This window comes from Eleutherodactylus coqui, chromosome 11 (genome assembly GCF_035609145.1).
Source record: "Eleutherodactylus coqui strain aEleCoq1 chromosome 11, aEleCoq1.hap1, whole genome shotgun sequence".
Taxonomy (NCBI): Eukaryota; Metazoa; Chordata; class Amphibia; order Anura; family Eleutherodactylidae; genus Eleutherodactylus; species Eleutherodactylus coqui.
Window position 1 is genome coordinate 8,494,341 of NC_089847.1, and position 18,507 is coordinate 8,512,847.

General features: G+C 45.8%; 1 protein-coding gene across 3 annotated transcripts in view; it reads right to left on the minus strand.

Moving 5' to 3' along the window:
• The window catches only part of PHKB (phosphorylase kinase regulatory subunit beta), a 177,273-nt gene that overhangs the window by 30,538 nt on the left and 128,228 nt on the right, over positions 1-18,507 (minus strand). For all 3 annotated transcript variants that reach the window (XM_066583993.1, XM_066583995.1, XM_066583996.1), the window contains 4 exons: positions 15,739-15,794; positions 11,628-11,721; positions 3,373-3,456; positions 2,693-2,797 (listed from right to left, as the gene is read on the minus strand). In XM_066583993.1, coding sequence (XP_066440090.1) covers positions 2,693-2,797; positions 3,373-3,456; positions 11,628-11,721; positions 15,739-15,794 — 339 coding nt within the window. The remainder of the gene's footprint in view (positions 1-2,692; positions 2,798-3,372; positions 3,457-11,627; positions 11,722-15,738; positions 15,795-18,507) is intronic.

An 18,507-nucleotide genomic window follows, 5' to 3' on the forward strand; every position in this document is an offset into this window, starting at 1 on the left:
GTAGAGAGGAGCGTCTGTTCGTCCTACAAGCACCAGCAGCTCCAACTGTTCAGTTGTCCACCATCCAGAGACAGGGGGCGCTATCATTACACCGCTGTGCCTAGCCGAACGATTCCCAGGTGCTTGGCTGAAGGACATTTGGTCTCACAGCCCCCATTACATGTACGGCCTGTGACCCCCACCGTCGCCTCCGTTTGCAGTGATGTCGTGAACGATGAAACTGGACTCTACAAAGTGGAACCGGGTTGTCTTAAGTGATGAATCCAGGTTTAGTTTGGGTGCGGACGACGGCCGTGTTTGTGTCTGGAGACCTCGGGGTGAGTGCCACAATTCTACCTTTGTTGTGTAGCGGCACACTGCCCCCTGCTGGTGTGATGTTCTAGGGGGCCATCTAATACAACAGTCTGTATCCCCTAGTAGTGGTACGAGGGACAATGACAGCTCAGCCATATGCTCAGGACAGCCTGCAGACATGTGTTCCTCTCATGGCGGCTTCCAAGAGGCAGCAGGATAATGCTCAGCCGCACACACAAGGGGGTCACAGGAAGCCCCCACAGCATTGTCACACTTCTGTGGCCGCCCGGTCGCCAGATTTATCACCAATAGGACATGTATGGGACCATCTGGGATGCCAACTGCGACAGGCGTCATGCCCGCCCGTATCACATCTTGTATCCCAGCTAGAGGCGGTACAACAAGGTACTAGAGCCTCCATGCCTGCCTGTATCACATCTTGTATCCAAGCTAGAGGTGGTACAACATGGTACTAGAGCCTCCCTACAATAGGTCGGTTCTCCACAATAAATGACCCTTTTGCTCCGATATGTAATCACTTCTATCAGCGTTACAATCACACAGAGGACGTTAGATATATCCTCCTTCTAGGAGTGGGGGGATACTACATACAAGTTATGGGGTGGAGTTCTCCTTTAAGAGCTGGAGATAGTTAAACTCTTCCCAGACATTTATGCCACGCATTTCCAGCCCAGTCCAATTTACTCTATTAATCCCACTAATTGAAATCGTTCTCGGCTACATTTCCCTAAAAACGTCAATTTGTGTTGCAGGCGGAATGGAGGCAATGAGTGTGGAATTAATCTGATGGGGGAGGGGCAGAAGTAGCTTATTACATAGGAACCTGAAGTACAGCCGATGGCGTCAGAGTGTCCCGGGTGCAACACTGCGGTGGGCACAAAGTATAGTGGACGCTGGCTGCGTACCGGGGTAACTACTGCTCATTGATAGGAGTTCATCTATTTCTATATGGCCAGCATTACAGCGCCCCCCAGAGTCATGAACTGCAGCACTACATCGGCTGTCACACTGCATACACAGGGCGATCACCCCGCTTTACTGACTGACAACTGTCTAAATTGTCAACAAAATGGGAGGTGGATGTCAAGACTTGTCGAAGTCCCGGAAAGCCGAGTGATAAATGCCGCATTGGTTTTCCCCAAGCTTTCCAAGAAACAGAGCTAAGGTGTAGTGCGGCGGAACTTACTCCTGCTCGCCCCCGGCGGGGCAGAAAGTGCGCCCCTCCTCGCCCCCGGCGGGGCGGAAAGTGCCCCTCCTCGCCCCCGGCGGGGCGGAAAGTGCCCCTCCTCGCCCCCGGCGGGGCGGAAAGTGCCCCTCCTCGCCCCCGGCGGGGCGGAAAGTGCCCCTCCTCGCCCCCGGCGGGGCGGAAAGTGCCCCTCCTCGCCCCCGGCGGGGCGGAAAGTGCCCCTCCTCGCCCCCGGCGGGGCGGAAAGTGCCCCTCCTCGCCCCCGGCGATGGGGATAGCTGGGGAGAAGCCTTGTGTTAGCTGTTGGCATGTGCATGGTGTATCAGCTCTGCCTCTCTGCCCAGCTATAACTGAGGAAGGGGCGCTGCCCCCGAAACGCGTCATTATATGCTGGCATAAAATAAACCGGAGCAGCTGCGCTTACTTCTTATACTGCACTGCACTTTAGATCTCGGTCAGCTGCGCTTACTTCTTATACTGCACTGCACTTTAGATCTCGGTCAGCTGCGCCTGCACCCAGCACGTTTTTCTCTTCACTAATTCAGAAATTGCTGATTGATCTACGAGTCTATGAGTCCTGGCTGGCGTTACGGCAGAGTCCATGTGGCGCGAACACGTTAATCATTGGTCGGAACGATGCAGAGAACCATCCATTCTGTGGACTTTATAATCCATCACGAGATTATCAACGATGTTCTGCTGCTTCCAAATGTTTGATCGGGTCTTATACTCTAGTCACATCCAAAGCTGCAATCTGATCTCTCCTTAGTGCTGCACGGCACTATGAGTGGTGACCGACTCCTACTGCCCAATGGTACAAGCCTGGTGCTGTATACTAATAAATACAAACTCTGTATCCCACAGCGGAGCGTTCAGTGAGCCAGAAGCATGACAGCTTGCAGGAAATCAGAACTATGCGTGCACAGCTTTGGCTGTGACTGGAGTCTAACAGATGATGTAACCACGGATCAGTGCAAAACAAGGGATGCAAAATAAACACTAACCCAGAAAGTCATAAAACCTAGTAGACTCTGGGCTGCCTAGTGCCAGATAAAAGGAGATTCCAGACCACTGGAAGTTCGGATACCATTGGGCCACTATGGTTTGACCATCAGTCTATTGTTACATGCCGGATTAGCAGGAGTTTATGTGAAGCGACGACTAAAGCAGCAAGAATCCTGCGAGAACCACCTGAATGTCGTCAATCAGCAGCATGACGTCCTGCGACATGTAGAAGTCGCTCAGGTCAAACACGATGGGGTAACAGACGACCGTCTTCCCGAGAATGCGGTAAATCTGCAGAGGGGAAAAATACAAGAATGGGCTCTTTAAGACGGGGGAGGGGTTTGTCAGGAAGATCAAAGATGCCGTATCTGTATAGAGCATAATGGATGCCATATATACCTTATAGATGTAGCAGAACTGAGTCGGTCTTTGGTAATCCCTGCTCTGACAGTAGGGTGCCCCAGTAATTAGTATATTTTGAGGCTCGCTGCTATGGTGAGAACAGGTTTCCCTACAGCGATGCACTGCACAGTGCCAAGGATATCGCAACAGCTCAGCTCTGCTACATCTGTATAGGGCCTGGCCATATATACATAGAAGTTATCTCTGTCCAATCAATCGCTGGCTGCACATGCTCTGTCACAGGCTTCATAGATGGAAAACCCCTTTAAGGAGGGTGTGTCTGATTATTTCTACAGGTTAAAGCAGCATGAGGTTAGATTGTCAGCTCCTGGGGACAGGCCTGATGTGAGCCTGGCCGATATATGGCCAAATGTGTGCAATTTATAGGAATACACAGCGTGTAACGGCCGCAGAGAAACACGTGAAACCCCAAAGCACACGACGAAACATGTCCCTCCGCTGACCTTTGATGTCCCGAGGCAACCGATGGGTCGATCAGGTCTTCCTGACAAACCCAACTTCTCATGGACTCCCAGATGAAGATAGGCCTGTAAACAAGCACACGAGAGGTTAATGAGGGCAGTGGACAAAAATCAGCAGCTTATAAAACAGTATAGATTCTAACAGTGGCCCCAGAAGTAACAGGGCACCCCACAGTGGCCCCAGTAGTAACAGGGCATCCCACAGTGGCCCCAGTAGTAACAGGGCATCCCACAGTGGCCCCAGTAGTAACAGGGCATCCCTCAGTGGCCCCAGTAGTAACAGGGCACCCCACAGTGGCCCCAGTAGTAACAGGGCACCCCACAGTGGCCCCAGTAGTAACAGGGCACCCCACAGTGGCCCCAGTAGTAACAGGGCACCCCACAGTGGCCCCAGTAGTAATAGCGACCCCCACAGTAATATTATCCCCCTCAGCAATATTAAGCCCACCATAGTCATATTAACCCCCGAGTAGTAATATTATCCCCGTCAGTAAGATTAACCCCCCCATAGCAATATTAACCCCCCATAGCAATATTAACCCTCCCCTCAGTAATAATTACCCCCCCCTCAGTAATAATAGTTTCCCCCCCCAACCCATATATTTACCTCCTCCTTGCTGTCAGCGCCGCTCCCCCTCTGCTCGCACTGACGACAGTGTGTGCGCCCTGCGCGCTTCCTCCCCGAGTCCTCTCTTGCAGAACCAAGGAGCAGGGACTCAGGGGAGGAGGATCCCGATTGCACACTGACGTCAGAGTGTGCGCCGGCATCAGCGCTAACAGCGTGAATACCAGCGGGGAGCCACGGCACCCCAGCTAGTAATCGCTTCAGTGTTGAGTGGTCATCGGCACGCCGCGGGCCACAAAACATGAGGCAGCGGCCTGGATTCAGCCCACGGGCCTTGTGTTTGACGCATGTGGTATAGAACATTATAAGGGGAGCCGCTCATATTACATGCATGATGTAAATATCTATGAATGGAATATCAGTACTGGAGCATTATAAGAGGGGCGGCTGATATCAGTCACATATATGACGTCTCTGGAGGTTATATCAGTGCTGGAGCGTTTTAAGTGAAGCAGTGGCTATCAGTCACATACATGATGTCTCTGGGGGTTATATCAGTACTGGAGCGTTATAAGAGAAACAGTTAATATCAGTCACATATATGATGTCTCTGGAGGTTATATCAGTAATGGAGCGTTATAAGAGGAGCAGCTGATAATCAGTCACATATATGAGGTCTCTGGAGGTTATATCGGTACTGGAGCGTTATACGAGGAGCAGCTGATATTAGTCACATATATGAGGTCTCTGGAGGTTATATCAGTACTGGAGCGTTATAAGAGGAGCAGCTGATATCAGTCACATATATGAGGTCTCTGGAGGTTATATCAGTACTGGAGCGTTATAAGAGGAGCAGCTGATATCAGTCACATATATGAGGTCTCTGGAGGTTATATCGGTACTGGAGCGTTATAAGAGGAGCAGCTGATATCAGTCACGTATATGATGTCTCTGGAGGTTATATCAGTACTGGAGCATTATAAGAGAAGCAGCTGAGATCAGTTACATATATGATGTCTTTAGAGATTATATTGGTACTGGAGCGTTATAAGAGGAGCAGCCGATATCAGTTACATATATGATGCACATACTGGAAAGTTATCGCCCAGTCACCGGTGGAGACCACAGATATGGGCCACACAACTGATACTTTGTAAAAACAAAACAGATAAAAGGAAGCTGCATCTTCTGGAATGTTCTGATCTCATATCACGTCCATCTGGATACATTGTAATTATGGAATATAAACGTTCATCGCATTACCCTGTAATCTGCATATTAGCAGCTAATCCATAACGGGCAGATAATCCCGTATTACGCGAGTCGGACAAAGAGCGACAGTCCATGGAGGAAGGAATCCACTAAACACATGTGGTAAAGCTCCATGTATCCCGCACATGTATGGAAAAGAAGGGAAATTACTGCACAATGAAATGTTTGCAACTGTCTAGCAGGCTTTGTGTATCACTTCCTTGTGGGTTTCAAGATCTCTGATTGCTTTCAGTGAATGGTAATATTCTTGTTTACAGCCAGAGAACAAACCTAATACTTCTCGGAGTGGATGCTACAAAAACGCTCCGGACTGCAGGCTGATCCGTTACCTGCACTGATACATTGTAGCAAACAGGACAGGAGAGAGAAGTGCGCGGCGGATGGATTCAGCACAGAGCAGACTTTGCATGTAACATGCCTGTGCATCACATTAGTGATTTTGGCCCAAGTCCCACATAAATTGCGCCATATATGCCATAGAGGAACCGCCGACACACTGACCACCTCGATATCTCACCGCATTGTGCTGCTGGCAGCGAGCGCAGGGGAGGAAGCCGCCTCTCATCTGCAGGCGCTGAGTTTTCCCAAACTCTTTATTTGTAACAGATTAAAAGCAGACAACAGCGATTGCCGAAGCAGACGCCATTAAGCGTTCGCTCCAGAAGACAAACGCTTGCCGGTGATTAATGGCCGCTGCGTGGTAGACGACAAAGCAGAGACATTAATCTTACAGAAAACGGAATTGCAAATAAATGTAATATCATTTCAAGGGAAAAAGAAAACACTGGAGAGGTAATAATGGCCGATGAGAGGTGGAGGGGGGAGCCGTGCGGGTACTCAGAGACACGCGCTAAATCTAAAGGCGCTTAGGATACAACAATGGCAACGAGACCAGCGGTTTATGGCAGCCCTTCAGCCATTACTGATGTCAGGACTGTTTTTGCTGCATGAGTCTCCTTTGCAATCAATGATCCAACTAAAACCCCATCAACAGCAGCACTAGGAGGAGGGAGAGGAGGGGGATGCAGCTGCAGATTCAGGGGCACAGCGGGAGCAGCAGGAGGGTAGGTATCCCATTGGGTCAGAGCTCACAGCACAGTGATGACATCACACCAAGAAGAGCTCCTCCCACTCACAACCACCATCAGGGTAACAGAAATAATGACTTAAAGGGTTTGCATGAGAATAGAAGGAAGGATCCGCTTCTCCAGAAATAGCGCCACCGTTGTCCATGGCATTCAAATACATTACAGACCACAGCCACCTTTTAAGAATGCCGCTATTTGGATGGGGGGCAGGGGCAGACTTTTTCTTCTAATCTTATATCCCTTTATACACCCAGGGAATCCATGAAGCTTGGATTACAGTCTCTCTATATAAAGGGAATTGAAGATTTGGATGAAATTAGTGTATTTGTATGCAAACAATGACATTGTTTTATCTTATAAATTATGAAGTGCGCTATCTAAAGGCCCATTTACATGCAACAATTATCACTCAAAATTTGTTAAAACGATGGCTTTTGAGTGATAGTCGTCGTGTGTAAATGCTACCATCGTGCCCTTTTCGTCTGCACAATGAATTTTAGGCGAGTTTAAAATCCATCATTAAGACTGCACGCTGTGTTCTCCACGGAAGCAGGAGATTACATTGTATTCTCTCTGCAGCCCATGAGAGAAAACAGACCACAGGCTGTTATCTCCACGTGAGCTAGAGATTACATTGTATTCTCTTAGCAGCCTGTGGCTGAACAATGAAGCTAATTGCAGAGTTCAGACCACTTGCTGAGTTCTGCAAGTGGCTCTGGAGGCTCATTTGCACTCAAATGAAGCTGCTAAAGTACTAATGGGCATTAGTGCCCATTAGTACTTTATGCAAAAAGATCGCTAATCTTTCAATTGTTTGAAAGATTGTCTTTACATGTAAATGGGCCTTGAGATGGGCCTTTTCTGTCAATAGATGGTTGGTGATCTGGTGAGTCAAATGGTGGCATTTGTACTCTGAGAGGTCTGACAATTGGAGCCTCACGTTGTGAAATCTCCTGCAGGACTGGCCATAGTGCAAGGTCAGTACAGAGAGCGGTTAGGCTGGGTTCACACGGGGCAGAATTGCCGTAGAATTTCTGCTTATGTGGTAAAACCGCTGACAAGCGTAATTTGTTACCGCATTTATTGTTGCGTATTATATGCGGTTTTTCTGCATGGAATTTCCGCAGGTTATGAAATCCGCAGCGCTGTCACAGTATTTCCAGCTTTTTCAGCCGCAGTTTTTGCTACTTACATTGAGGTCTATGGACAAAAAACCGACACGGAAATGTCCAAAGAAATGACATGCTGCGTCTTCAAAAACCGCAACGCAACAACATTTCCAAACTGCGGCAGAGCGGAAAAATTCCACACTGTGAGAACAGCTTTTTGCCAAAACACATTAACTTTGGCTTCTACTCCAAACGCAGCGATTTTTCCATCCTGCGGATCTGCAATGGGAAAACGCGGCAAATCTGCAGCAATTACGCCCCGTGAGAACTCAGTCTTACTCTGTGGGCACAGGAAGGCTCCAGTACTTCGAAGACCTGGCACAGGTCCAAGCAGAAAGACAACTTCACCTGAAGATTTCCAAATTGTGTGGATGGCACTTGCTGATAAACATCCCAGATCTGAGCATTGGGTGGAAGAAAGGCCCCTTTACACGCAACGAATATTGCTCAAAATCTGTTCAAACAGATGTAAATGAGTGATAATCGTTACATGTAAACACAGGCAGCCGTGCACTAATCGTTCAATCATTAGCCAAGGTTTTCAGGCTGGCTTAAAATCCATTGTTTGCATGCAGTTCAGTGTTTCCAGCAGCCAGAGACGGCTTAGTTTTGCTTTGCATATTCAGTGCAGTGTTTACCAGCCAGGAGGAGAACAATGGAATGTGAATGCCAGATGTTTGCTCAGCTGGGTGAAGTGTTTGTTCAGTAACAATCGCCTAAACACCCGCCCAGCTGAGCAAACAACTTGTGGAGGAAAACCCACATGATTACAGCAATTATTTTGTTATTCAAGAATGTTGGCTGCTCTCTTGAGGTTCTTCGGTTGTGCGGCAGATTGAGCGATTAGCTTTGTGTGTAAAAGGGCCTTTAGAGTCACAGATTGAAGTTAGGTTGCATTGTCGGACCCCCACGCAGTGCGCTCCATTAACCCGATTTGACTGCCAGCAATAACTATCCAGGTGTACTGCTAGACGCAACTGGATACATGAATGGAGAACAGTTGTGTTTTGTGGCAAGTCCCGATTCTGTCTCAGGCTAGTGATAATCGTAAACATATCAGTCAGCATTTTGGAGATTTCAGCCCTACAGTCATGGTTTGGGGGGCACGGCTGAGTTGGCGGTTGTTGAAGGCACAATGATTACCCGCCTGTATGTGTAAAGAGTGGAATACCCTGGTGTCATACCCTTCATGACTACCATCCAAAATGGTATCTTCCAACAAGGTAATGCCCGTCCACATAACGCAGCCGTCACAAGACACACCTTGCAAGGCGTTACAAACATAGATTGGCCCACATAATCCCCAGATTTATCCTCAATAGTGTGTGTCTGGAATGCCATAGGTAGATGCATTACGTCACATGGACACCCACCATAAACTGTACAGCAACTGACTGCACAAGTCATGCAGCATGCAGAGCCCCAACAAGTTAGCCCAACACTTATTAATTCAATGCCTGCAAAGATCCAAAAGTGCTTAGGTGCTCAGGGTGGGCACACTTCTTACCGACACTTGTACCAGGGGGCTCAGGGTGGGCACACTTCTTACCGACACTTGTACCAATGGGCTCCGGGTGGGCATACTTCTTACTGACACATGTACCAGGGGGCTCAGGGTGGGTATACTTTCTACTGACACCTGCACCGGGGATCTCAGGGTGGACATACTTTTTACTGACACATGCATTGGGGGGCTCAGGGTGGGCATACTACTTACTGACACATGCATTGGGGGGCTCAGGGTGGGCATACTACTTACTGACACATGCATTGGGGGGCTCAGGGTGGGCATACTACTTACTGACACATGCATTGGGGGGCTCAGGGTGGGCATACTACTTACTGACACATGTACCGGGGGACTCAGGGTGGGTATACTTTCTACTGACACCTGTACCGGGAGGCTCAGGGTGGGTATACTTTCTACTGACACCTGTACCGGGAGGCTGAGGGTGGGTATACTTTCTACTGACACCTGTACCGAGGGGGGCTCAGGGTGGGTATACTTTCTACTGACACCTGTACCGGGAGGCTCAGGGTGGGTATACTTTCTACGGACACCTGTACCGGGAGGCTCAGGGTGGGTATACTTTCTACTGACACCTGTACCGAGGGGGGCTCAGGGTGGGTATACTTTCTACTGACACCTGTACCGGGAGGCTCAGGGTGGACATACTTTTTACTGACACATGCATTGGGGGGCTCAGGGTGGGCATACTACTTACTGACACATGCATTGGGGGGCTCAGGGTGGGCATACTACTTACTGACACATGCATTGGGGGGCTCAGGGTGGGCATACTACTTACTGACACATGTACCGGGGAACTCAGGGTGGGTATACTTTCTACTGACACCTGTACCGGGAGGCTCAGGGTGGGTATACTTTCTACTGACACCTGTACCGGGAGGCTCAAGGTGGGTATACTTTCTACTGACACCTGTACCGAGGGGGGCTCAGGGTGGGTATACTTTCTACTGACACCTGTACCGGGAGGCTCAGGGTGGGTATACTTTCTACGGACACCTGTACCGGGAGGCTCAGGGTGGGTATACTTTCTACTGACACCTGTACCGGGGGGCTCAGGGTGGGTATACTTTCTACGGACACCTGTACCGGGAGGCTCAGGGTGGGTATACTTTCTACTGACACCTGTACCGGGGGGCTCAGGGTGGGTATACTTTCTACTGACACCTGTACCGGGGGGCTCAGGGTGGGCACACTCCTTACTGACACCTGTACCGGGAGGGCTCAGGGTGGGCACACTCCTTACTGACACCTGTACCGGGGGGGCTCAGGGTGGGCACACTCCTTACTGACACCTGTACCGGGGGGGCTCAGGGTGGGCACACTCCTTACTGACACCTGTACCGGGGGGGCTCAGGGTGGGCACACTCCTTACTGACACCTGTACCGGGGGGGCTCAGGGTGGGCACACTCCTTACTGACACCTGTACCGGGGGGGCTCAGGGTGGGCACACTCCTTACTGACACCTGTACCGGGGGGGCTCAGGGTGGGCACACTCCTTACTGACACCTGTACCGGGGGGGCTCAGGGTGGGCACACTCCTTACTGACAGCTGTACCAAGCAGTCAAACTTTGATTTATTAAGGTTCAGACAATGACTGAATTGTGTTATAGGATTGGCTGCGCTGGCTACGAATGTAACATTCTAGACGTTGATTATGAGAGGGGGAAGGCTGTAAACAAGCGGCGCCCAGTCTGAGAGTCAACTGACCCCAGGTTAAGCATTCAGGTGGCAGCTTAGGCAGAGATTCCACTTCATGAGAAATCTTGGGCATTCTGACCCAGAGAACATGTTAATCCACCGCACGTATGTTCAGCCTGGCATCAGATCCCGGGATAGGCAGTCAGTAATTACCTTGGGTGGCCACGTGATTTAGTAACACTTGCCATTTGGGAGTCCTGTAAGCTGTAGCGGTGGCCATACTCTCCACCAATTGCGGCTCTTTCCCGGTCTCTGTGGGCATCCTAAGATACAGAGCCAAGCGGCATCTCAGCCCTCGACCCTCGGAGAGGAACAGTGAATTATCTTCATGGCAAGCAAACAGCAGGATTATCTGGATACTCTGAGTTACAAGAATGCCACCGTACAATAACACCGATGGCATTGTATGCAGCTCATCATTATGGATCTCATTGCCTCGGCCTGGAGACAGCCAGCTTGCCTGGCACCCGCAGGTAAAGAGTAAGGCCATGTCTTACAGCTCAACCTGCTGCCAACTCTGACTGGCACAGCCTCTATTAACGAGTACACAAAGCCTCCTCTGTGCCGTAATTAAGTATAAACACTGATACTTCCTCTGCTCATCGCTGGCAGAGGTGCCCGCACAGTACCTGTGCCCACTGCAGACTGAATTACTGCAGACTTACAAGATGCGACTTCAGCATAAGATTCGCCGTCTCCTCCATTCATCGACTGGCCGAGACAAAGCGCCAAATTATGTCTCTATATTATAACAATGACTCTCTCACTAATTACATTAAGACTCCAAGATGTCAACATAACGAGCGCAAATCAGTGCAGGCTGACTGGAGGTGACCGCCCCGGGAGAGCCGCACGTCTTCCTCGCCAGCACAGGGGTCAGTGATACAATGTAACAGCTGCTAAGTAACTCACCTTCACCAACTCCTGCTGTGGCCAAATCTGGATGGGCTCCACCTGTTGTGGCGTCTGAGTCTGAATACCGTAAGTGTTCAAAAACACCTGCAACCTGAGAGCAAGAGAGAAACCGTCACTACAGAAGAGCAGGAGCAGTATTATAATAGTTCGATGCAAGCATATAGGAGGCAGTATCATATAGTAGTTATATTCTTGTACATGGGGGCAGTATTATAGTAGTTATATTCTTGTACATAGGAGGCAGTATTATAGTAGTTATATTCTTGTACATAGGGTGCAGTATTATAGTAGTTATATTCTTGTACATAGGGGGCAGTATTATAGTAGTTATATTCTTGTACATAAGGGGACAGTATTATAGTAGATATATTCTTGTACATAGGGGGCAGTATTATAGTAGTTATATTCTTGTACATAGGGGGCGGTATTATAGTAGTTATATTCTTGTACATAGGGGGCGGTATTATAGTAGTTATATTCTTGTACATAGGGAGCGGTATTATAGTAGTTATATTCTTGTACATAGGGGGCAGTATTATAGTAGTTATATTCTTGTACATAGGGGGCAGTATTATAGTAGTTATATTCTTGTACATAGGGGGCGGTATTATAGTAGTTATATTCTTGTACATAGGGGGCGGTATTATAGTAGTTATATTCTTGTACATAGGGGGCAGTATTATAGTAGTTATATTCTTGTACATAGGAGCAGTATTATAGTAGTTATATTCTTGTACATAGGAGGCAGTATTATAGTAGTTATATTCTTGTACATAGGGTGCAGTATTATAGTAGTTATATTCTTGTACATAGGGGGCGGTATTATAGTAGTTATATTCTTGTACATACGGGGCGGTATTATAGTAGTTATATTCTTGTACATAGGGAGCGGTATTATAGTAGTTATATTCTTGTACATAGGGGGCGGTATTATAGTAGTTATATTCTTGTACATAGGGGGCGGTATTATAGTAGTTAAATTCTTGTACATAGGGGGCGGTATTATAGTAGTTATATTCTTGTACATAGGGGGCAGTATTATAGTAGTTATATTCTTGTACATAGGGGGCAGTATTATAGTTGTATTCTTGTACATAGGGGGCAGTATTATAGTAGTTGTATTCTTGTACATAGGGGGCAGTATTATAGTAGCTGTATTCTTGTACATAGGGGGCAGTATTATAGTAGTTGTATTCTTGTACATAGGGGGCAGTATTATAGTAGTTGTATTCTTGTACATAGGGGGCAGTATTATAGTAGTTGTATTCTTGTACATAGGGGGCAGTATTATAGTAGTTGTATTCTTGTACATAGGGGGCAGTATTATAGTAGTTGTATTCTTGTACATAGGGGGCAGTATTATAGTAGTTATATTCTTGTACATAGGGGGCAGTATTATAGTAGTTATTATCTTGTACATAGGGGGCAGTATTATAGTAGTTAAATTCTTGTACATAGGGGGCAGTATTATAGTAGTTATATTCTTGTACATAGGGGGCGGTATTATAGCAGTTATATTCTTGTACATAGGGGGCGGTATTATAGTAGTTATATCCTTTTACATAGGGAGCAGTATTATAGTAGTTATATTCTTGTACATAGGGAGCAGTATTATAGTAGTTATATTCTTGTACATAGGGAGCAATATTATAGCAGTTATATTCTTGTACATAGGAGCAGTATTATAGTAGTTATATTCTTGTAAATAGGGGGCAGTATTATAGTAGTTATCTTGTACATAGGGGGCAGTATTATAGTAGTTAAATTCTTGTACATAGGGGGCAGTATTATAGTAGTTATATTCTTGTACATAGGGGGCAGTATTATAGTAGTTATATTCTTGTACATAGGGGGCAGTATTATAATAGTTGTATTCTTGTACATAGGGGGCAGTATTATAGTAGTTGTATTCTTGTACATAGGGGGCAGTATTATAGTAGTTGTATTCTTGTACATAGGGGCAGTATTATAGTAGTTGTATTCTTGTACATAGGGGGCAGTATTATAGTAGTTATATTTATGTACATAGGGGGCAGTATTATAGTAGTTATATTCATGTACATAGGGGGCAGTATTATAGTAGTTATATTCATGTACATAGGGGGCAGTATTATAGTAGTTATATTCTTGTACATAGGGGGCAGTATTATAGTAGTTCTATTCTTGTACATAGGAGGCAGTATTATAGTAGTTATATTCTTATACATAGGGGGCAGTATTGTAGTAGTTATATTCTTATACATAGGAGGCAGTATTATAGTAGTTATATTCTTGTACATAGGGGGCAGTATTATAGTAGTTATATTCTTGTACATAGGAGGCAGTATTATAGTAGTTATATTCTTGTACATAGGGGGCAGTATTATAGTAGTTATATTCTTGTACATAGGGGGCAGTATTATAGTAGTTGTATTCTTGTACATAGGGGGCAGTATTATAGTAGTTATATTCTTGTACATAGGGGGCAGTATTATAGTAGATATATTCTTGTACATAGGAGGCAGTATTATAGTAGTTCTATTCTTGTACATAGGAGGCAGTATTATAGTAGTTCTATTCTTGTACATAGGAGGCAGTATTATAGTAGTTATATTCTTGTACATAGGGGGCAGTATTCTAGTAGTTATATTCTTGTACATAGGGGGCAGTATTATAGTAGTGGTATTCTTGTACATAGGAGCAGTATTATAGTAGTTGTATTTTTGTACATAGGGGGCAGTATTATAGTAGTTATATTCTTGTACATAGGGGGCAGTATTATAGTAGATATATTCTTGTACATAGGGGGCAGTATTACAGTAGTTATATTCTTGTACATAGGGGGCAGTATTATAGTAGTTATATTCTTGTACATAGGGGGCAGTATTATAGTAGTTATATTCTTGTACATAGGGGGCAGTATTATAGTAGTTATATTCTTGTACATAGGGGGCAGTATTATAGTTATATTCTTGTACATAGGGGGCAGTATTATAGTAGTTATATTCTTGTACATAGGGGCAGTATTATAGTAATTATATTCTTGTACATAGGAGGCAGTATTATAGTAGTTATATTCTTGTACATAGGAGCAGTATTATAGTAGTTATATTCTTGTACATAGGAGCAGTATTATAGTAGTTCTATTCTTGTACATAGGGGGCAGTATTATAGTAGTTATATTCTTGTACATAGGAGGCAGTATTATAGTAGTTATATTCTTGTACATAGGAGCAGTATTATAGTAGTTATATTCTTGTACATAGGAGCAGTATAATAGTTATATTCTTGCACATAGGGGGCAGTATTATAGTAGTTATATTCTTGTACATAGGGGGCAGTATTATAGTAGTTATATTCTTGTACATAGGGGCAGTATTATAGTAGTTATATTCTTGTACATAGGGGGCAGTATTATATTAGTTATATTCTTGTACATAGGGGCAGTATTATAGTAGTTATATTCTTGTACATAGAGGGCAGTATTATAGTAGTTATATTCTTGTACATAGGAGGCAGTATTATAGTAGTTATATTCTTGTACATAGGGGGCAGTATTATATTAGTTATATTCTTGTACATAGGGGCAGTATTATAGTAGTTATATTCTTGTACATAGAGGGCAGTATTATAGTAGTTATATTCTTGTACATAGAGGGCAGTATTATAGTAGTTATATTCTTGTACATAGAGGGCAGTATTATAGTGGTTGTATTCTTGTACATAGGGGGCAGTATTATAGCAGTTATATTCTTGTATATAGGGGGCAGTATATTAGTGACAGTGGTTACAGCTGAGCTGTGTAGTATATACATATAGTTGTATTTGGTGGTGCCGAGTATATCTTGTCCTAGAATTGGGTCCTCTTGAATGTATATTTATCTGAGATGGTAAAATTCTATAAACACCTGTTACTGAATTCATTTTCAGGCGTGAAACTTCACAGATTGAGATCACACCGGCGCCTTCAGAGGAGATTTTTAACAGGTTTCTCAGCAACAGGAAGATAAAAATCCTTGCAGACAATTTTCTAAGACAAGTTATTGCTTTATTGAGGTGTGAACTGCAGACTGTCAGATAGACAAGTATAATATTAATGGAAGAAGCCATGTATTACTAACAGACTCACCGCTGGCTCTCTGCTATTAGGGCCACGTGTATCACTGTGTCATTGTCCAGGGGGCCCTGAAAAACAAAATTGGGCAATAGTGTGAGAAGGTGCAGGAACAAATACGGATTCATTAACCCCTTGAGTGGCACGCCCGGAAAAGTTCCGGGGACGAGCTCCACTGCTCATAGCAACATAGCCCGGAAGATTTACGGGCTATGTATCACTATGGGAGCTGCAGAGCACAGTGCTACAAGCTGTGACAGTGTACTCTGCCTGCACAGACCCACACAGAGCAGTGCAAGGGCTTTGAAAAACCAGCAGAAGATATTGCCGACATGTCGGCAATGTCCTGCTTTGTTTACAAGTTGCCATAGAGACCATCGGCTTGTCAGAAGCAAGCCGATGGTCTCTGTGGCAGGGAGAGCTGGTTGTTAGCTGTCAGAGGACAGCTAGGTACCAGCTCTTACAGCAGAGATCAGAGAAAACCTCCGATCTCTGCTGTGTTAACCCTTTACATGCTGCAGTCTATGTGACTGCAGCATGTAAAGGGCTGTCACTGCAGCATGTAAAGGGCTGTCACCATCGGACCCCTGGAATGTGATCCTGATGGGTCCCTGTGGAAGTCCCCTAAAGGGACAAAAAAAAAAAAAAATTTAAAAAAAATGAAAAAAAAAAAGGAAAAAAATTATTAAAAAAATAAAAAAAACACTCGTCTCCCTTTACTTTGTAAAAAATCAAAAATACAATCACACATGTGGTATCTGTGTGCGTCGTAATGACCCAGAGAAGGAAGTTAATACATTATTTAACCCCTTAATGACATGGCCCCTTTTTTTCTTTTTTCCCCATTTCTTTTTTTCCTCCCCCCTGTTTAAAAAATCACAACTTGTCCCGTAAAAAAAAAGCCCTCATATGGCCATGTCAATGGAAAAATGAAAAAGTTATGGCTCTTGAGACGCAACTGCAAAATTAGTTGAAATTCAATGATTAGACCATTTTAAAAAACCTGCCCTGGTGGGCACGACAGGGTGGTAGGAAACCTGCCACTCAAGGGGTTAAAGGGGTTTTCTGGGCAAATACTGCTTATGAACTACCCTCAGGATACGTCATCAATAGTTAATAATTGGGGATCCACCGCTCAGGATCTCCGTCGATCAGCTGATCGGCCGGCCCACTATTAGTGCAGTGTGGATGGAAGTTGTCATCTGTATCCAAGCAGGAAATCTAATAGATGGCTTCATTCCCAATGACATCAATGACAGCAAAGCCGCTATTGGACTTCTTGCTCTGACCTCGGACAATCCCAGCAGACCGGACGATCAGCTGATCCCTGGGGATTAACTATTCATGACAATAGGTCATCAATAGTATTAGCCTGGTAAAGCTCATTTAATGAAGTTCCACCTTTAACCAACATTGGAGCGACATTGTTGGCACCTGGAAACCATCAACAAGCTGGCTGCTACTATATTAATACTCAGAACGGCTCAGGGTTATTAGGTCAAGCATATGGTAACCATGAACAGATAAATATTGATATAGGCCAATTACATACCACCACTGGCTATTCATCATGACGATACCGTTACGTTAGGTCCTTAGAGCTGCAGTCCGGTCGGAACTTGTCAACGCCCTACTTATGCCTAAATGTGTCCACACTACAGCAATCTAAACGAGCTCGTACTCCTACTAAATGTTAGGCCTCAGCTCGGACTCCGCAGGACACCATCATAGACTCGAAATAATAAAGGTTAAAGGGGTTTTCCAGGAGCGGCGTTGTCAGTGCCACTATACACCTGGGTTGGAGTGGAAGTCACTGCTCCGACCCCTGTGTAGTGGTCGGCACTTGTAATTGCAGGTGCAGCTCATATTTATTTCAATGAAATCCCAGCCTGCAATTACGAGTGCCGGCCACTACACAGGGGTCGGAGTAACGGCTTCCATTGTGACCCAGGTGTATCCTAGAAATGACAGCAGGCGCTGCCTGGAAAGCCCCTTTAAAAGATCTGTCAACAGCAGCTTGCTGATGACTTTCTTGAGTGAGTGCACTGTCTATTGGAGTACCTTGCAGGATAATAGGCTGAACTGTATAGACGGGTCTTTTTTCAGCCTTCCAAACCATGTTCCCTCCTGCTTTATTACAGGCATAGCCTGTTGCTCTGCCTTCCACCATGCTTTACACTGCAGTACTACTTGTTCATGTTGGCTCCTGTATATAAGCACAACCTCAGCAGTGCATGGAAAGGGGATTACCACTGAAGTGAGAACATAATGATTAGAATCCTCCAGAAATTGAAAGATCTATGAAGAGGGAGGAGCCTCAGTAGGGGGTGTGGCCTTAGTACGGGCTTGTGCTTAGAATAAGTTGCCTTTTAATGTACAATATCCTGTGATGGTTTGCAGGGATATCACGGTCTCCTTCAGTATGGTTGCTCACGATGCCTTCTTTTTACGCGCCATTTTCCGCCCTCCTCGCCGGGAGTGCATGCATATTAGATTCAGTCCCAACATTGGAGAGTGATCACTTCTATTAATAATGTACGAGCCGTGCAAATAATGTCTTCATCACGGGGAGATGATCTACAGCAGTGGTAAGATGGCCGGATGGCGAGCGGCGTTCCAGGCGGCGGCAGCCACAATGTCCTTAATTAAATAAAGCGAGCACGCGGGCTCAGACTATTTCACTGCTAATGCATTTCTTTACACCAGGACCAAGAACCATTAATCTCCCGGACAGCGGCGGGGCTCCTGGGGGCCGAGCAGCAGCCTCGTGGGAGGAGGGGGGGG